The sequence below is a fragment of the Calidris pugnax genome, unplaced genomic scaffold (assembly GCF_001431845.1).
Source record: "Calidris pugnax isolate Ruff unplaced genomic scaffold, ASM143184v1 scaffold39, whole genome shotgun sequence".
Taxonomy (NCBI): domain Eukaryota; kingdom Metazoa; phylum Chordata; class Aves; order Charadriiformes; family Scolopacidae; genus Calidris; species Calidris pugnax.
The window spans coordinates 5915543-5937268 of NW_015090828.1; the positions used below are offsets into that span (position 1 = coordinate 5915543).

The 21726-nt window shown below is 37.6% G+C and overlaps 1 protein-coding gene across 1 annotated transcript in view; it reads right to left on the reverse strand.

Moving 5' to 3' along the window:
* Positions 1–35: 35 nt before the first annotated feature.
* The window catches only part of RTKN2 (rhotekin 2), a 30030-nt gene continuing 8339 nt past the window's right edge, over positions 36–21726 (reverse strand). The window contains exons 5-11 of the mRNA XM_014940398.1: positions 20465–20665; positions 15740–15834; positions 14145–14251; positions 12984–13115; positions 5817–5982; positions 3772–3879; positions 36–2262 (exon numbers count right to left, since the gene is read on the reverse strand). Coding sequence (XP_014795884.1) covers positions 1712–2262; positions 3772–3879; positions 5817–5982; positions 12984–13115; positions 14145–14251; positions 15740–15834; positions 20465–20665 — 1360 coding nt within the window. The 3' untranslated portion in view covers positions 36–1711. The remainder of the gene's footprint in view (positions 2263–3771; positions 3880–5816; positions 5983–12983; positions 13116–14144; positions 14252–15739; positions 15835–20464; positions 20666–21726) is intronic.

A 21726-nucleotide genomic window follows, 5' to 3' on the forward strand; every position in this document is an offset into this window, starting at 1 on the left:
CCCCCCCCCCCCCCCCCCGTTTATTTTTCCTATTTCTTGTTCAGAGTTGCACAGTCCACTTAGTTGACTGTGTCTAATTTACATAATCATGTAGTTATTCTTCAGTTTTTCTGTTCCTATTTATAAACCATTCACAAACCATCCACTTAAGTAACAGCATGATTTATTGTAAGAATGATTATGGCTGTTTCAGAGTGAAAATGGAATGTGATTAAATGAAGAATGAACAAGGACATTCTAGAAACGAAGGGCTCTAATCCTGCAAAAGGATTTGTAAATGAAACCTGCCTCTCAAGCCCCATCCCAAATAGCCAATGAACTACTGAGGGAATTCAGCAGATACCTTCACAGCTGTGCAGCCAAGAGCTTAGCAGAAGACAAAAAATAGATAAAACAAACAAACCAACCATGCACACAATATCTTCTGGAGAAATGGTAAAGCTCCCAAAGCAACCTGCACTTTAGAAAGAAAAATAAAAATATTAAGAAAAAAAAAGAAGCTTATGTATAAAGTTGCTGGTATGACTCTCTCAACACAGGTCTGAATACCAAGGCTCTAGAGGGACATCTGCAAGCATACCTTTGCTCTTGGATATGTTCCAGCATCTGAGATAAATGCATCAACCAAGGGAAAGGTTGCATATTTAAGCTGTGGATCCAGAAGGACAGAATCTTTTCTGTATGCAATAGATGTTTTGCAGGTGCCACAGGAAGCCTAATAGCCCATGCTTCTTACAAAAATGTTGAACAGCCTGACGGAAAAATATCAAAGTTCAATATGTTCACCTGAAATACTTATTCTCTGTTATTTCAGAAAGAACAACTGGTGAAAAACCCCAATTTCTTAACCAGAAACACTGCCGTGTTTACAAACCAGCTATCTACCAGGAACAGCTGAGAGGCTCCACAAAGGAGAAGCCACGCTACAGATCCCCATTCATCAGAAAATACTACCATAACAATGAAATCCTGAATAGGTGTTCATATGCAGTACTGCTTTATATGTTCACGTTAGTCCAAAATAAGCAGCAGTGATGGATCACATTCTTGCTCAAACACAGAAAATCCTGGTCTATTCGGTCAGCGCACGCACCAGCAAGAACTTAGGAGATCCCACACTAAACTGATAGAACTCCTTCAGAAATTCATATGGAGTTACAGAGCCATTCAGAAGAGCACAATAACTTTTCATAGGACATTAACTTATAAGCAGTGGTTCCCAAACAGTGAGGGAGAGAGAAGAATATTTTAGGTGAAGACAAGCATGGAGCCCAAGAAAATTAGTTTTGCAAGATCTGTGCTGAATATGTGTGAAATTCCCATTTGAACTAGTCTGAGGAGCTGCAGATGGTCTAAGCTGAGGGACTGCTGGAAGGCAATGGTCACATCCCTGCTGCAGGGACACTGAGTTACCCTAACACTGCTGGTTTTTCAAGAAGAAAGTACTGAACCGCTCTTTTCAGGAATAGCACCGTTATTTCAGATACGGATAACCCCCCTCTGTTACCAGTGCAATTATTTAGATGTTAGCGATAATGAGTACAGCTGAGACTGCAGCTAGTAGTAATGCCCTGGTTAAAAGAAAAAAAAAACAACTTTAGCCTCCATAATTATAAGCTTTATGTTAAAAAAGTCTATTTTTATTCAAGAGTTATACTATAAGACTGAGAAACCTTTGATTTCAGGAACTCCTCTAAGCTAATTATGGTTTCTATGGCTGCAACCATGATCTAGGGTCTAGCATTTCTGTAATGCATTTCTGTCTAGGGGTTAGTACTGGTTTGGTTTCCGACTCAGTCTTGGTAACCAACGAAATGGGATTCCCAGGGCCAGCTAAACTGTTTTTTCTACAAGGACCAATTTTGCGAGCAGCAGCAATGGGTGTCTGCAACTGCTGCATTATTGTAGATAATTTTGAATCAAAGGAAGAACTATTAGCAGATGTGCAGTCAAACTTCTGGTTTTCCTTGCCCAATTGCTCTGTGTTCACCTGTGCTTTTGCACTGTATGGTAACTTATCAGAGGGTGGAGGTGGAGCTCTTCTTTTCTTTCCTCTGCCATCAACAGGACTTGCAGTATCTTTTTTTGAGCCTGGATGCGTGCTTTTCTGAACAACCATCTCATGAGATCCATCAAAGAGCGAAGCCCATAAGGGAGATGCAGATTCTTTTTGCTGGCCAAGCAGGAACTCGCCATCACTCTCTTCGATTTTTCTTTGTATGATATCAGCTAAGCCCTCATGTTTCACTGGAGAATCAATGCCTGTAATTTTAAGGGACAGCAATTAACTCGGATTAAAAAGCTACCAATAATTTTACTGCTACCTATTTCGGTATTACTATTCAGAATACAAAGCTGAATTAACTATGTCTCATGAAGTCTGGACTACTACTAATAGTACTAATGGATGAAATGGCAAAGGTTACACATACGCTTTCAAAGAGAGAACTCAGGTGACACAAGGGAACTGTTTTCCTGATAGCTGGCATTGAGGCAACCGGGTAGGCATTGATATTGCTTTCCAAGTAAAAGTAGAAAAAATAAGGTAGTACTAGGAAATCTATATATAGTAGGTATTAAACATATTTTGTTGTATAGTGTTTTGAAAATTTCATTTCACAGAAGGCAGATGAAAAAGTCGATGACTAAATATTCTTGTGCTTCCAGCCTGCAGAAATTGGGACATCTTTACATATATCATTTTTTTTATATGCTTTAAGACTGTCTTGCTCCATTTCTCATCCCTCATATTGAGTCTTCTATGTATACTGCTGTAATAATAGCCTCTAAACAGTATCTTTTCTATTGGGGTTTACATGTTAATGATTTTCAACACATTTTTAAATGTAGGCTTTTGCCTATTAATACTACAAATAAGCAGGAAAAAACCTGGTATATTAAGAGTGAAACAGAGTTTGTGTTCTGCTTCTCACTGACGTACTTGAGTATCAGTAGAATTATGCTACAGTGTCAACTTCGTAAAACTTCTACATACTTGATTTATTGCCTTTTCTGCTCTGCATTCCTAGCTTTCACAGGACTCTTCCATGCTCTGATGCACGGTAACTCAATGACCCACATGGCATTTTGAGCATCTTCACAGGTCCAATCTCAAGCAGCAAGCAGTCAGGCACTTAGAGCTGTACAGTGTTTCTCAGCCAATACTGCACTGGATCCATTAAAACAAAGTGACCTACTTTTTTAGTCTGTAAATATTATTTCTGTAATGAAACTATTAAAATAATCCTGCTGCATACCATTTTGCTCTGTAAAAATAGAAGTCTCAAATAAATGCTGGATAGATTTTCCAAGCATATTTTTCAACGTCATTACCAAAGACCAAACAATTAAGTCAGTTATGTTAGGTAAGCCTTTAAATAGCTTTGTGAACAGCAAATTAATCTCATGCAACTAGTTAAAGACATTACTGGTTTGCAGACCAGACTATTTTACCTTTATATTTCCTGAGCTTTATACTACACTTAACGATGAATGTTTATTTCTAGTGACAGCTTTTTTGAATGTGTTCAGGGCTCACCAGTTAAAGTCCAGATTGCAGATTTTTTTTGGCTCAAAGTAAAAAATGTATTCGTTATTTGTGCTATTACAAATTCAGATTTAATATGAACTCCTTGGTATGCAATTATGTTGTGTTCATTGTCTGAATTGCCCTTGAAAAACTCAATGTTTCAACATAACACCAGAAGCCATCTGAATACAGACAATGTTGTTTCTGTTACCCTGCAACTTGAAAAGACAAATCCCACTTACTCATATCATGGTAGACGGAGGTCGCTTCTTTTGTCAAGAACAAAGGTGGTTTCCGTGGTGACATAATCTCAATTTTCATAAGTTCTTCACAACAATGTTTCCACTGGCCTGAGAGAGAAAAGAGAACAATGACTGGAACTTAAACACTTCAGCTTGAAAAAAATTGAAGTTATTAGGTTGTGTTAGGAAACCATCTCCAAAGCAATGCTAAACAGCAAGCATTTGCTGTTGTTTAGCAGGAATGCTCAGGATGCTTTTGTATTTTCAACTCAGTGCTCATTCTAACTCTTAGCACAAAGGTCGTAAGATACTACAACTTCAACTTAAGCATCCCAGCAGTACTGTTATACTACAAAGGTTAAATATCATAATTTGCCTTCAAATCCTCAAACACAGTATAAATTCATCAGAAAAAAAAATCCTAAAAGAAATATAATAATTCAAGGTTAGTGAAGCTTCATGAACTTCTCAGGGACAACCTCCAATATACTGCAAGCTGGATGTTATACAACAATGTTACAGTAAAGGAACGTGCTGTCTTTAATAGAGGATAACTTGCCTTTTATCCGTTAGCAGACAAGGAAACCTCTTTTTCTATTAATAAGATTTTGACCTTAAGGAAAACAAGACAGTAAAATTACTTTGTTCATACCAATCATTCCAAGTTTTCTGAGCACATTAATTTTAAGAGAATTTTAGAACCAGGGAAGAAAAAAGGCATTTAAATGCCGAGTGACCCATTTTTTCTGAACCTAAGGAAAATGTCTCAAAAAATCCATGGGTATTCTATCTATAATGAATAAGAAGTAGTTCTTCTACCCCACTCTACAGCTAATTTAAAGAGGATGCCCTAGTTTTTGCTTGGTGTGTTTCTTTAATTGATAGAGCCTTTTCTCATTGTAAATCAGTGCTAGAAAGGACTAGAAATACGAACTATAATACCTAGTTTCCACAACCTCAATTCACTGATTTTATTGGTGTGGCCTCTGACTAAAGACTGATTTTTCATTAATTGACCTGGTTCTGTTTTCTGACCTGATAAAACTGACTGTCAGGAACCAACTATACCTTGTCGATGACAGCATAATAACTGACAGTTGTTCTCTACTCTTAATAAACCCGTTAGTCAAACTACTAAAGCAGAGGAAAAAGATCAAGACAAATTAATCTATGTAGTTCTTATAATAAATATTTTGTGTTAAACAAGCAACACGGTATAATACTTCAGTACTGTTTCACTGTTTTACACCAATAAATGAGTTTCTTCTCTCATGCAGTAAGTGTGTTGTTCCTGAGGTTAGCCAAAGGATCAGGGTATCAGTTTATCATCTCATTTATATCATCTGTTACAAAGCCTCAGGTACAGCTTTTAACAGGTTCAAGTAAGCAGCGTGTATTTGCACAACGGGAGTGTGCCTAGGTGAGCATATTCTCATGAGACAAGGGGCACAAAAACCTCAGAATTACCAACAGAATCAAGTAATCCCTGCTGCAACAAACTGTGATTTAATTCATCCATAATACCGTTGAGCAAGGAAATCCCATATACATGTGCCTACTTGCAAGGGGTGGCTGAATCTGCATCCTAGCCAAGGCCCCAGATGAATCCAGCATCCTCATCGCTTCCCACCAAGGCTTCCACACCCAAAGGAGAATCTCACAAAACCAACACAGCACTGGTAGGAGGCCCAGGCAGAGGTGGACTCTCCCTGCTACAGTGGAGGAATTGATGATGAGAATTTAGCAGTCCTTAAAAAAAAAATATCTAGAACACTGCTGAAAGAGATCAAGCTCTTTTGAGATTGATGGACGTATTCCGCTTCTGGTTTCCTACAAAACCCCAGACTGAACTTCAGTTTAGTCAAATATTTGCCTTCCAACGGCTTAGACCACCACCCAATATTATCCCAAAGAACATTTTCCTTCTCATCGCTGCAAACAAAGGCTTATGAGGCAATTCCAACTCAAATTGTTCAAAGATCCCTTTGATGTTACTTAACGCCCCATGGTGGAGGGCACGCTGCCAGCACTGCTCGCTTACTTACTCAGATCATAAAAGTGCTGCCAGAAAGCCTCCATCCACTTCTGAAGGTCGTCCCTACTGTCAGTAGCAAAAAGTCGCGTCACAGCCTCTCCAGACACAGGGTTGATAACAGAGAAGTTATTAGTTCTTCTCTTGGAGTCCTTATCCACAGCTCGAATTCTGGTTTCCTAGGAACGACAAACTGTGGCCATGAGTCATTGCTTCAGCTCCACACTGGCATCACCTTATGGCCAAATTTCCAATTAAAAAAAAAAAAAAAAAAAAAAAAGGAAAGGATTATTGTTTAGACCCACCGGAGGAAGAGAGGGACCAGAGCAATCCCAGGAATAAATGGTACATATTGATGACATTGGGATTCTGTGGCATTTGGCATTAAGTACCTAGATGTAACTATAGCTAGCCTTGACAATAGCCCAAATAAAAACTTCTGCTTTTGGAAGATTTCAAGAACTGCTTATAAAAATATTTTCTCATAGAACTATAATAGTGGCATAAAGCATGAAAAATAAGGGAATGGAGCACTATCATCGCTGTTTAGTTCGAAATTACAGAATATACGTTCTAGGTTTCCCCTCCCTCTGCCTTCACCAGCTGATCTCATGCAGCTCATTCTTCTCCACAGTATTTTGGTGAATAATCTAAAATAACAGCAAGCAGCTCCTTTTCTCTGCACTCTTCAGCTGGACAACCACATTGTTACAGCTACCATTTAGGTCTCCTACTGTATTTCTGTGTGCCATTATGTATGCAATGTATTCTAAATTCACACCTATTTTATGTTCATCTTAGTGAATCAGGGCATTCAGGACTAATACTACAGTGACAGGAAATCTAAAAAGAAACTTATCTAGTCCACATTTACAGGAACATTTGTAGCAGTTACCCGTACTAGAACAAATTTCCAGCACAAAAACCCATTTTGCTCTCATATTAAAAAATTCTACTTGTCATTTCAAAATAGACATTTTGGTTTTGCCCTAATTAGGGAGAGCTACATAGAAACAATTAAAAATATATGTGAGAAGCACATCACAAGTCTATCAAATTTCTTCAGCTAATGTTAGAAAGGCTCTCAGATTATGCAGCAGCACTGTTACAGCAAAGGTTTCCCCTTCTTTTTGGGGACATAGGTCAATTGGTTTTTATCATATAGACTAGATCCAGTGGTGTTTTCATACTATTTAGTTTCTTTGTTATGGCAACAACAACAACAAAAAAAAAAGCACAAAGCACTTACCTTTAACTGAGTGGTTTGTTTGGTTTTTTTCATGTGTAAAATACCAAAAGATTTTAGTAGAAGTTTAATATAACACACAACTGAAAAAATTTCCAGAACGCAACTGGTCAACATTGCTGCTCATCACAACATAATGAAAAAATTAAAATAATTAACATTCTTTTTATTTATGAGAGTTAAAGCATAAACTCTGGGAATATCTTTGCATATACAATTTAACCTGGCTGAACAAGAGATGGCCTATTACAACACTGTTCTTAAAAGGACACCATGCAAGGGTGTCCCCTGGCATGGGGAGTGCCCCAGGTTTTGAAGGAAGCCAACAACCACAGCCAGGGTTGTGTTCAAACGTCTCCTGTCCAGATGGACAGAGAATCTGACCACAAAGGTGGCCTTGGGGCATTCCTCAAAATACAGTGGGGACAGATTAATCATGTTCCTTTTTACACAATTCAACCAAATGTCAAACATCTGCTAAAGATGTTAAACATACACCTACAGAAATTAAGTTTACACATGGGATCCCATGGGGATAAGCCTACTTCTGATATTCAGAAAAACAAAAATTATTCTACAGAACATTCCCTGGATTTTAAATGCATTACTGAAGTAACCATTTGAAATACCAACAGCTGCTTGTAGCATATCTGATGGATATGCTCATTTAAATTCTTCTGTCTAAAAATAGGAGATGAAGTAATTCATCCATAAGTGCTCTATATCCCATTAACTCAGGTAACCATAGATACCAACAAAAAAATTAAATCAAATAGATTAACATTTGACAGGTAAGAACTTCAAGCACACCATACACACAAGTTTATTTAATGACGTTTGCTGCAGGTTTTATCCCACAACTATGGTATTATTCAAAGGAGATGAATCCTAAAGCAACAATCTATATCTGATGCTTAAATATTTAAGGAGTGATACAAGAGGCCATTACAGTAATGGCATGATGAATATACCAAGCTTGGGTGAATTACACCACATGCCCAGTTCTACTTAACAAATAAAAAAGAAAAGAAAAAAAAAACCACCAAAACTGCCACCAAACAAGAACTCCAAACATAAGCAAAAAGGCATCTATAATAACGCTCAACTTCACGCAGTCTTACAGACAACTGAACCAACTCTGCTACAGCTGTTGTAAAGAACAGAATTGTAAAGATCAGAACTGGAAAAACAGAGTTGAATCTTGAACTCAAATTATTCTTTTGGGGAAGCTGAAGCCAGTTTTATGCCCTATATGCAAAAGATTATTTTTTTGAAGGTGGGGAAAGACTAAGAGGGAAAATATTAGATTTTTTTTTTTTTTTAAATGTGATGTAAATACAACCTTTCCTCTATACTTTTCCCGCAAAATCAAAAAATCTCTGTGCCTGGTAATACCTCTTTGGGAAGCTCATCTTTTAAGCTAAAAAGAAACCAAAAACAAGGAAAAAAAAAAAGAAAAAAAAAAAGAGAGAGAGACATTTTTTATTGCTGATGTGTAACACTTTCCTGCTAAGTCAATCTTGACACACTGAGGAGCACTGGTTATAAAGATCATTTTAAGACATCAGAACAAATTACAGTTCTTGAGAAAAATACTGAATAACCTATGATCTGGTTCTGTGTATCTATTTTAAGATAAAACAAACCAAATTACATATAACAAATTTCCTTCATATTTTTAGTACCAACAAAATAAACCAAGAAATAACAACACAACACTGGAAACAAAATATGTTCTGTTCATGTGTTGGTTTCTGCTTTAATGTTAATAATTCCCATGGGGTCTGTTTTAGGCAAGTGAGGAAATATGGTTAAATTTAAAATTATGGCTTTCAAAAACCTTAATGCACAAGATCAAATTCACCAGATCAGCTATGAATACTTCCTCATTCCATCTTCATTGCTTTGTGAACAAGTATTAACGTAACATCCTTGTGGCCACTGGATGGTAACTATAATGTGTAAGTTTGATACAGAAAAGCAGTATTAGAATTTCTATGGCACTTAAGCCATCTTTGATGCAATGCAGCAGCTAAAATCCAGAGGAAGGAGATGGCATTACATGACTACTCAGCATTCTGTGGAGCCATGAAGCATAGTTTCCAAACCACCCCATTTGAGCATACGTGTTATAAGGTCCACCACGTGGGATCTGGGTATTATATAGGTTTCCTTGCCCACATCCACAAGCTCTTTCAAGCAATTGCAGGACTAAATTAGCAATATTAAGGTCCAAATATTTGGAGGCACTTAATTAGTCTATGCCTTCCCAAAATATTTTCACATGTATGAAGGCTTGTCTAAGCCAACCAGTTGGACAAAGTCCTTACCACAGAGAACACAGGTATTTTCAGGGCTGCTCTCATTTCACCACTGCTGGAGTTCCCTGAGGCACACAGAGAATATTGTTCATATTGATGGCTCCTTCACATGGTCAAGAACTTGTAACAATCAGGAGAATGGGGCCAGTCTTTTTTCAGTGGTGCCCAGTGACAGGACAAGAGGTAACAGGCACAAACTTGAACACAGAAAGTTCCATCTAAAAATAAGATGAAACTTCTTTGAGGGTGGCAGAGCACTGGAACAGGATGCCCAGGGAGGTGGTGGAGTCTCCGTCTCTGGAGACATTCAAAACCTGCCTGGACACGTTCCTGTGCAACCTGCTCTAAGTGAACCTGCTCTGGCAGGGGGGTTGGACTAGATGATCTCCAGAGGTCCCTTCCAACCCCAGCATTCTGTGATATCCTTCTGCTGGCGTCTGAGGGTGAACTCCCTGGTTCTACAGAAATACTGCACGGTTCCCTTGAAGTTACGCTGCTGTAGCCATCACTACATTTTCAAACTAATTTCTCTACCTGACCTAGCACAGAACAGATGTTCCAACAAATACTGTCATTTGAGGTAACAGTCTGCAGAAATGCCAGCTTGATTTTGTCCTTCCACTTCTGCTACACCGTTTAGCAACCAGTCTATGAACCCTGAGCCCATGGCTGCAAACACTTGTTGTTTCTCATCCTGTTCACCTCAAGAACTAACATGAGCATGGAGATAGCTCTGGGCCTGCTGCACTGCCTGGCACCAGAGCAAAGACTGCACTGGCAAAATAAGGCAGGAAGAAACTCACAGGTCTACGTTAATTGGAAGCGATGTCCCAGAATACCTCAAGCTTCAGGCATACGTGGCACAAAAAAGTTTTATGATCTATGATCAGGACACAATAGAATATGTATTCCAAATACTGAGAAACCAACACAAACTGCTGGCACATGCATCAATTTGCTAGGCTATCAGGTGTTTTATTATTCATTTTAAACTAAAAAAAAACTTCAAAAAAATTTCAGGAACTGACCCATAAGGAGTATTTCGTGTTCAAATTGGATTCCAGCAAATTTTCTTTGCTACAGAAAATATAATTTCTCTTTCCCTACTTAGTTGTGCAATATAATATGTTATAATCACATTTAGCTGGAACAATAATAGTAGCACTTGCATAATAGGAACTGCAGAACCATTCTTGCTCAACAGCAGTAGCAGTGAAGTCATCTGAAGTTGAAGTAATGACTTTGCTGGTCTTAATGGCTTCTTCAAGTCTTGACTCAAAGGGAATGGGAAATAAGGCTATCAGTGTGAATATTTTCCAGGGAGTTTCTCATAAATCCAGATGATTTCATTACTTTTCAGAAAGTATCTTTCAATTACATGTAAAGGATCAGCTTCACATTACAACTGAAAATGCCACATATCCAACCAGAGAGATTTTAGTTAGAACGTCTAGAGTTGATGTTCAATCTCAACTTTCATTTTGAAATTGCTGTTTCTATAACAACACATAGCAGACAAGCCCATATGATTAATTTGCTTTCATTTAATCCATAAGAGAAATTTCATAACAAAGGAATCAAAAAATATCTGCAGGCATTAAGTTATTTCCAAGAGAAACTGTTTAAATGGTAAAGTTTCCAAATATGTTTTAAATTGCAGATTTTTTCTGGTTTTAATTAAAACTGAAGAAGGATTCACAGTCATATTTTCCAGCAGTCTGACATTTTTGTAAAATGGTATAAAATACATGATTTATGTACCTTCTATATGTTAGCTTTAAGGATAACTCTGCAAATGTATGGACAGTCTCCCAGCAAAGGCTTATTAAGCTGCATTTTAGGTTCTAAGAGTATCAGTAACTTGAAGGACCAAAATACAGTTATTTTAAAAGGATAAGCAAAATTAGGATACAGACCAAAACAGAGACCTCCAAGGAAAGGTATGAGCTAGGCTGATACATAACTTTTAAAATTACTGTCACATTTTAGAATATGGATTTAGTAATTCTAGAATTTATTAAAGTTTACCGTTTCTTAACTGATATTGTGAACAGCTGCAGAACAGAATTATGGCAAAGGCTGACTAGTGCAATTAGAAGCAACTGAAGCGGTAGGCAAGTAAACCTGCTTAAATAGGTATCACCATCTAAACATTTAATTAATGTAAATGCGTGAACAAATTGAGGAAAAGTGGCTTTGTTAAAAGATACAGCACTAGTAGAATGGTGTTTTTAATTAAGGAATCATTTTAAATCTTAGCACACTAAAAAAGAAGTCCTAACACAAACAGGTCATGTTGTTATATCTAGTTTAAATGTTTTGCTTTATGTTTTTTACAAGTCTCACTGTAGGTGAGAATGCAGTTATGTTTTTCAGAAACTTTAAAGCCACCAAAAGCTGATATTGCTGTTTTAAGAGGCAGTTCTATGTTACTCTGTGTCCCTACACATTCCCAGTCATAGCCTAGCCCCCTTCTTGTACCACGCAAGCATTCGTGTGGCCATGAGTGAACTGGTAAAAGAATTCATTAAAGGGAACCACGGTGGAAGCCAACTCTCCTCCTGCCCCCAAAACAATCTAATTTTAACGCACATCAGCTCCCTTTTCCAATTCATCAGTCAGCTGCACCAGTGCCTGCCCTGGCATAAAGCAGCAGCACAGCAGCCTGAACGAGGGACTGGACAGGAGGAAGGCTGCTTTCAGAATTTGCATTGGCACCAAATGCCCACAGTAGCACAGCAGCAGAATCCAGATCGACCTGTGCTTTACAGTTTCCAAATGTGTCTATTTACTTAGGTAAGATGAATCCAGCTATATCAATTGCAAATAACATTACATTCTTCTGCCCGTCCTTACGTGATATTAACTCTTGATGACTGCACCAAAAACAGTTTTTGAAAGCATCTGTTCACTCTAATGCTCACCATTCTAGAAGGTCCTTTCAATAACATTCCTAAATTGAACAACTAAATAATTAATGTTTCTTTAGCCAAATAGTGATATTTTAACTTTACATTTTAAACTCAGTCTTTTTCAATCAGGGTATGAAAAGCAGCAGTAATGTCACCTAGAGAACAGAACTTCCAAAGTTATTGAGCCCTGTACAAAACCAGTATTAAGAAAAGCAGCTTATTTTAAGGCACTAAAATATTTTGAACAATTTTCCAGCTCTCCCAATTAAGACTGTGGCCAAATAACACAGAACAACAAAAAAGCTTTTGTTAAAATTCCACCTTGCTGAGGATAAAAGTCTACCACAGCATTGCTAAGGGACTGTAAGCAATACATTTCCAAGGACTGTCTTATGAAACTGTCATATAACAAGTTATTACTTTTCCTAAAGAAATACATCCTCTTTTTTACCTCTATGTTAACCAGTCTAATGCAATAGAAGGAACTTACGTCCACGACTAAGAAATGTAACGTCTTTGCTAAAAAATTCAGCAACTGCAAATTTCACTGAAGCCTATCCCACCCACATGCTACCTAGAAAGCACTCTGCATACCAGCAGCTTAGAGCCCACATGAGTGTAGTGATGTCTTAAAACAAAAACAACCTCCCTCAAAACAAAGAAAAAGCCCAAACAAAACAACCCAATACAACCATTCTTACCTTGTTGATGGAAACTGTCAATGCTGGCTCCAGTTTAGCCTCAATTTCTTCTGGTGAGTTATAACACAAGAGCTTGCCACCTCTCAGTACACAATACAGCCTCCTCCAGCTAGTTAGACCTCCTATCATTTGCTAAAGAGAAGAAATAGTCAGAATTTGCCAAACATAAACTACAAGTTAAGAGCATATCATACAGTATCATCGTTATAAGTATCAGCCCTGCATGATCAAAACTTAGCCATACTGAATTCTTTCCTAAAACAAAGACTTCCTGTTGCAGAATATTTCAGTCACTGATTTTTGAAAGGTTAACAATACTTTAAATGTCTTTTGGTGCTTCACAGTTTTCACAGATTTATTGCAGTGTGACACTAACAATACAGAATCTGCTGGTTCACACAGAATGAAATCTAGAACTGGTGTCTACTGTAAGAAAGAAATCACCTTTATTAACTACATTAATTACAAAATAAGAGAAATAAAAAGAGTATCTCACTTTGGAAATACACAGTATATTCAACAGATGCCAAGGAAAGACAGAATTTTCACTTTCTTAAATGAATTTTCTTAACAGCTTTCATAAAAGCATTATAGTTTCACAACTTGTTTAAAGCCTGTAATTCACTCCTGACAAATGACCCAGCCCCTCTGGCCCTCTGCTATCACCTTCTCGTTTGCCTAGTTGTGCAATGAACCAAAATAGAGAATTAAACTGACTTCACATGAATCATTTTTGAAGGGATGAGTTTAAATATGGCTCGGTTCACCAGTCAGATTCACCATGCTGTGAGATGAACTCTTGTGCCAGCACAAAGAGAGGTACGTACAAGGATGAGAGCCACTGGATTATTAGAACTGCTGCCATGAAGCACCAGCCTAAATCAATTCTGAAACAAGAACTATACTTGATCTTTATGTAACAGCCTAAATAATTATATTGATAAGAACACCAAGGAAACATCTATTTCTTCATGCTTAGCCACTGAAGATACTGTCTGTAAATGCAGCTCTGAGAGAGAATTTTTCCCTTGCTCTAGGTAGAACTGGTGAAAAATAACAGTCCTCAAGAATCCACTTCAGGTAAATGCAAATGTTTTAACAATTGACTCTTGGTGACAGCTATTAACGAGGAGGATGTAAACACAAGCAAGGTCTTCTTACCTGCTGATTAAGAAATCCTGCCATCATATCCCTAGCCATGCAGGCAGGCTGAGCAACTAAACGGCAGCACATGTTTCCATACAGGGGGAGCCAAAAAGAGGATTCCTCTGGGGAAAAAAGACCAGGCAAAAGAAGGACAAACACTTAGTTCTGAAATTCTGCCTAAAATAGAATTTAGCTTTTTACATAATTAAAAAAAAATGTAAATAAGCATTTTTCTATTTAAAGAAAGATATTTCATCCTATAGGATTAAACTAAAACTGATTTTTAGTCTTCAGTAAGGTTTTTAATCAAAGAAAAAGAAAAAGAGAATTTACAAAAGAATTTCAAGTGAAAATGGAGATATTATTCTGAAAGAACAAGTTGTTCTTATATATAATACAGCTCTAAATTTGATTTCACAGCTAGAAACATTTTGACAGATAAGTACACTGGCCATCTCATCTAAGACATCTCAGTAGGATCCCTGAGCCCATCCCATCGTGGCACACAGCTACATTTACACGAGCACTTTTTTTCTGATTGTTTTGTTAAGGTTTAGAATTTGTATCTACTTCTGTCTTCTGTACTAGAAGAGTATTTAGGATTCCAAGGAGTTTCTAATGAATTGCAATATCCCTCCTCGCTCAGCTCTACTGTGTAATAGGCTCTGTCTTCTGAAATTAGAAGCAGGTAATACGATGTTCTATTGACATGACTCTGTCTTAGAGTCATGTTTTAAAAATGCTTGTAATGAAACAAAATATCCCGGTATACCATTTCTCACCAAAGTTATGTAAATTAATTACTTTAAAAGGAATTTCAAGAAGAAAGAGTATAAAGTACTAATAATGAAAGGCTTACAAATATCAGAGATACTCAAAATTATTCATCCAACCTATGAAGAAACAAATACCCTGTAACTCTTCAAATCTGTACTTATTCAGAATTAATGAAGTGTAAAGAATGAAGTTCTCTCTGAGGTCAAGTTTACCCAAGTAAAAGATAAATTTCCCAGAAGCCACAGTGAAATACAGTGATAGTCTCATGCCTTAAGTTACCAATTACAGTGGCTTAGGGGAGGGGCTATCCTTTCAGAAAATAATGGTCAAAGTATCAAAAACTGTACTGCTGCTACTTAAAACATGACTTTCATTGGCAGCATTATCATAGTCCCTGTGTTAGCACCCAGGCTGAGTGCTGCCTACTCCTGCTGTCCCAGGGCTGAAGTAACCTCGCTATAACTGAAGATGGTTTGCTACTTTCCTTCTGACTACAGAGAGAAAAGCTGTCCTTCATTCTGATACCCTGCCTTGCTTGTGAGGAAGGGGAAATAATTTGTATATAGCTACAACTCATGTAAGACTGAGATGCAAATGACAGAAGGAACTCCCAAAAGAATTACATTTTCATCTGGACTTGAAATTTTACTCAACTTACAGTTTATTCAGCTGTGTATAGATGCCTCTTTTAGAGCCGTTAAATATTTTATTAAAGTTGTTCTATATTAAGTATCAAGAAAAATAATCTCTTTAAGCTCTTTAGTTTACAAGAGAGAAAAATGCGAAATGTTACTGGTTTTTTATTTCCTTAAATTGGTACCATATGTACTTACCATTTCCTGTAATGGTAAGGTTGTGGGTCCTGAAATTGTCCTCAGCACTCTCCAGCCCCAAAGTGGTATACGCTAGCAAACTGTACTTTGCTCCACTAAGTGTAGAAAAAAAAGGCATGTTTAAGACATTTCTGCTTCACGTTGCCCAGGCAGTAATTAAAGGGAGTCTAGACATGCCTGAGATAACACATTGGGTACAAGTGACGGCCAAGGTGCAAGGCAGCACCTGTCAGTGACCACAGATTGCCACCCCTCAGCATCTTCCCACAGAACTCCCGCATCTCTGGTTTTCCTTGTAAACCAACACTGTCCCACAGTCTGTTCATCTGCCTCCTAGATCTTTATCTCCTGCCTCCACCCTGTGCATAAATCCAGTTCCCTCCCACCCCACAGCTTCCAGGCCGATGCCGCAAGGCCCCATCAGGTGGCCCTTCCCATAGCCACCTCTTTTGAACCTGCCAGCCAGGAGAGTTCTCCCGTGGCCACTGCCTGCACCCTGGGCTCACGCTGACTGCTGAGCCAGCAGCTGCCAAACCCAGGCAAAAGGCTGTGCTATCCAACCTCTCCGCACCCTGAGGATGCTCAAATCATCTCTCTCCTCTAGTCAGACACCAAGTAACTTTTAATAGTTTTACCGTTTTCATTCCAAGGCCTAAATCAACTAGATTTGGTAATAGGTTCAACAATTGCTATAGTTAATAGAACAACTGATGACATAAACTTTGTCTGAAAATACAGGTTAAAAATTAAAAGGTTTTATACTGCCCCTCCATGTTGCTCTGCTCTTCTGCTTTGCTTGTGTAGATTACACTTTATGAAACAGTTGCTTTTATATATCCATTTTTTAGTAGTATCTACTAGCTTGACTCTTTGCATGCAGAAATGTGTGCAGAAATCCTATAGTCAGTTTTGTAGTATAAAGGACTCTTTCACTTATTATGCTTACATGTTTCAGAATGTTATATCTTTGGTTTGGATTTTGCCTAGGGAAAAAAAAAAATCACATTTACAATTCAGTACAGCGCATGTGGAATGCAATTCTTGGAATAAACTAGTATAAATTTGGTACACGTTTAACCTTTTCCCCCAAATACTCTTCAGACCGAGTAACAGATTTACAGTCCAGCAGCGCAGTAAGAATTCCACCTGGCTAATAGCAGTTTAAACAAAGTTCACAAGAAAACAAACCCCTCAAAATCACTAATTACTCTCCCTAACATGATCCAGCATAAGATCCTTAAGGTATCTTCAGTACAGCATAAAACAGCTTAGTGGTGTAAAAGGTAAGACACTACTGAACTAACATCACTAAAAAATAGTTTCATATCATATTATTTTTCAAATGTTATTTTTCCTAATAGCACAGAGGCAACATACGGTTTTAAAATCTTTGCCTCTGCAGAGGAACAAAGCAGATGCCCACCTAGCCCTAACAATGAAAGAGGAGGAGGAGGAAAAGTAGCAGGTTTGCTAGCAGGGAGGTCTGTTACACATCTATCTCAAGGGAATAAAGAGAAAATTAAATAGGATATAACAATCTGGTTGAAAAACCACTGCTGTGAAATATTTCAAGAGGGCAATCTGAACAACAACTCATCAGCATTTGTATGTATTCCCTGCTAGACTGTTCCCTATCAAAAGATTCTCCACTGATTATGTTTTCCCATGCAATTGAGCAATAAATTACCATTATATTTAAACTGTATCAAAAAGTTCAGTTTCTTCTTACAGATAAAACTTCTGTGCTGATTTTAAACTTACTTTTTTTCTAAAGCATGACTAATTACCACAACAACCTTGCCAAAAAAAATAGCTACTTCACTTCTAAAATATGCTTCACAGTAACATTTTCGTTCTAAAATACAACAGTCATTCCTTTCAGCCAGCTGCAATATAATTTAGAAAAGTTTTATCTGCAAATAGTTTTCAAATTTAACTGGCTAATCAGGATTGTTGACTACATTTTGCCTCTGCATTTCACAGAATTAGCTAACAGCCTTAAATGGCAGTTTCTTTGTATAACAAAGAATAATCTGCCTGCTGCATCTCATTCAGTACTTTGCATATCTATAGTATTTTACCATGTAATAACTTTCTTTTAAAAAAATCATCTTATCTCCACAACACGCCTGTGGCAAAGGCTTGTTGTTAAATCTGTTTACTGATCAAGAGACAGAAGCACCAAAGTTGCCACACAGACACTGGCGTGGGAAGATGCAGCTATCTCACCCTTTCTATTGATGCACATAAATTAATACATTTCAGATTCCAGAATCTGTTCCTGAATATTAATCCCAGAGTTAGAAATCCCAGTCTTAGTTCACTCATCCAGATATGTAGTGGAGGAACTACGAGTCAAAAAAAAAATTAAATCTAATACGCTCACCTTTCAATCAGATCTTAAATAATAGAAGGTAAAAACAAATAAAACCTTCAGGTACTAAAAAGAACCCAACCATAAAAGTGAGGCCGTTAGATTAAACTATGTACTTCTGGCCAGATATCACTATGAATCTGCCAATGCAAACATGGGACACGGAAGCCGTGCCTCCAGCCCAGCGGAGGACAATACATAAAAGGCACTAACGACAAGCCATGTGTAGGCCAGTTCTGCAAGTGAATAAACATGCACTTCAGGGAGTCTCTCCAATGATTTATCCAAAGAGCAACCTAGTTACTCTGGAATTAAATAGCATAACTGCACTAAATGTTTTCCTTCTACCAGAGACGCAACAAGAAAAAAAAAAAAATAAAAATGAAGCTGGAATAGAAAAATTAAGCAGGCAAAGACTGTCTAGAAATGAAAAGAGAGATAATTAAGAGTAGAGAGAACACCAGCACAACTGAAGTTAACCAGCCTCAGCAACCATTCAAAGCACTTTGTCGCTAAGCTTTTGCAAGAATTTACAAGGCTGACAGTTTCCTCACTAACCAGGGGCATTTCTGAGCCAAGAAGTTTGACACAAAGGAATCAGAGTTTTTGGAAAACGGAGAACTTCACCCATGTGTGCACTGAAGAGAAAAAGGCCTGCACACATGAAATCTACAGAGAAAAGATGTTCACATAATACAGAAAGTTCCCTTTTTTGTTGCAGTTTAGTTTCACCTGCTGGACTGGTAAAACTCTCTGGGAATACTTGAAAGATCTCTTGCAATCTCTTCCCCTTTATAAGGACTATATAGCAAGGTCTTATTAATATAAATCCTATGGGGAGCCTATAAAAAAAAAATCCGACAACTTATTTTTTGCCTGTAAAAACCCAAGAATCCTTTTTAATCACCTAGCAAAGTCATCATTGTTCATTTAACTCTGTTAAGAAAGTAACAGCCACTGTGAGATAATTATTTACAGTAGAAACAACAAACTTCGAGACGGAAGAAAGCAAAATACAATTCCAATTGAGAAACCCAAAGCAAAACCCCAGGGAGGAGGCAGCTGTTTAGATTGTCTGCTGATGCCTCTTCCCTAAAAGAGAGGCAATCTGTATTCAAGCGGGTACGGCCAGCAAATAAGCTAGTGGTTATATCTGAAGCAGAGTGTCATCGCGCAACTGGAGCCTGTGGAAAGCGCGGCCACCTGAGATGATGCAGATTGAAAGATACATTGTCATTAGCTGGAACACATGGGAAAGTTAGTGATAAAATTAGCTTTGCTCTGTGGATAAGATCTCCTGGATGTGTACTTTTGATTGAAACAGTAATATCGGTATACGGTAACATCAATTTGACAAAGAATATGCTTCCTTTTAAAATCCAGGCAAATAGATATATGTGAAGGTAGAGTAAAACTACACTCGACACCTGGCAAGAATTTAAGAATTGATTCTTCACTGTTCAGCCAAAAAACCCAGTATCACTGGTATTTACAATTGAGGCACTTGGCCTGCTTAAATCCCAATGAAATTAAAGTAGCTGGGAAATATTAGCGGGCAATTAGCTTCATTAAAAAAAATGCATGAAAGACTTAAGATCATTTTTTAAAATGAAACAGGTAAATTACTAGAAATGGCACTTATTTCTATGAACACTGAAAACCAGTAAGTCATTTTAAAACGTTCTGTGCTAAAGTCAATGAAGAAAACTGCTGTTAAGCGGCTTGTAACTGCGAAGCGCCTTTGACAGCCCAGAGTTTTACTGAAAAGCCAGCAATGGCCCTTACGCACACAGGGAGGGGGCACAGGAGAGGTTCCTCCTGTCTACATACCACACTTTTTAATTTCACACTACTTGTAACTTTTAGACACGTCTACCTGTCCGTCAGGTACGAGCAAAATTGGCGAGGTGCAAAAATAATATAGGGGAGGGAACAAATGGGAAAGGGAGATGGAGAGGTAGATGGACAGAGGGATGACGCAGACTGACTGATCACACAAGCCTGATTTTCTCCAGAGATCAAACTACAAATATTAGAAAGTTTGAAAATAACAGTGCAATACAGCTAGCTAGCTGTATTGCAGAAAGAAAAAGCCTACTCGTGTGTTTCAAAATCAGAACCAGGCCTCAAGGCTGAGCGACACGGTTGGAATTCACACCTACTTTCTCATTTCCTATTTAAAATGTAAATTTCTTTTCACTCGGGCGAGTACAGAAATAATCACTTTCTTGGCAATTTTCCAAAAATTTACAATATATTTGGCTTATTCAGAATCACGGATATTTTTTTTATTTCTATATTCCTATTTTCAAAAACGGTAAAACCAGAATATCTATATATATATAGCTTACTGGATGACCGGGTCAGGGGGCAAAAGCAATTCAGTGCTGTCTTCTTCCAGCGCAGCTTTGAGTTTCTTCCCCGTAGCTTTGCTGAGGGATGTTTTAAGCTTCTTTGCTAGTTTCTTAGGAGTGTTTGTTACACATAAAGGCTCCTCTGTACAGCAACTATACACTTCAACCTTCACCTGGAAATCTGGCCTTGCTTCATCACTGAAGAAAGGAGGAGGGGAGGAGAAAATTTCAGAGCATTTGTTAATAAACTGAGTATGCAGCAAAGGAATGCTGCTGCTGATACTAAATATATTACATAATATATATTTCTAATCAAGGGAAGGAATGCCTTTCAGGCAAAGACACACATTAATATGGAACTAAAGACTAGAGCACACAGCACTAACTTAGTGTTGAAATCATGAGATGGATGTTATAATTCAACCATAAACAGTTGCAAACAGGAAATTCAACGTTTAGGTTAAAAACTGGAAAAAAACCCCATGTTATGGAAATACACAGGCAAGACACTCAAACACACTTAAATCTGCCCTCTACTCTTATGTAAAAATCACATGATTGAAAACCTATCTATGCCTATGGTCCTAAATCAGATTGAACTGTTTTAAAGATATCTTAGTGCACCCCAACCCCTTCACATTACTGAAAAGATCCTATCTCACTTACAACCAACAAAATTTGTCATTCAGAACGTAACTACCTACTGCTGAGTTCTTCTGTCCACAACTTAGGCCGTCTCTGTTTTCAGTTCTACTGATTCTCATGTTCTCAAGCTGAGTCATCAAACCAGAAGCCTAACCTCATCTTTCAGGTACAAATCACGTCATTACACACATGCCCGTAATGAAATCATCTCAAAGACTTTTTTATTTTGGGGGATACATGGCAAGTTAGAGTGCCTTTTCTGCTTTTGTTGCAGTATTTCACAGAATGTTTTAATGGTCAAGTCTCTTATTTTTGAAGAAGCAGATTTAAATCTTTGCCCCCACTCCTAACTTAAACAGGTGTTTAAGAGAGTTTAAAATCTGATTTAAAGATCCTCTCTCCCTCAACCACTCAGTTTTCAGGATCTTGATTTAAATTTTTCAGTAGTTCTAGCTTTCCAGTCAGTCTTCCTCAGGAGACTAAAATCTAAATTGCTAATATAAAAAATAAAGCGGGGGGGGGGGGGGAAAGAAAAAAAAAATTAAAAAAAAAAAAAAAAAAAAAAAAAAAAAAAAAAAAAAAAAAAAAAAAAAAAAAAAAAAAAAAAAAAAAAA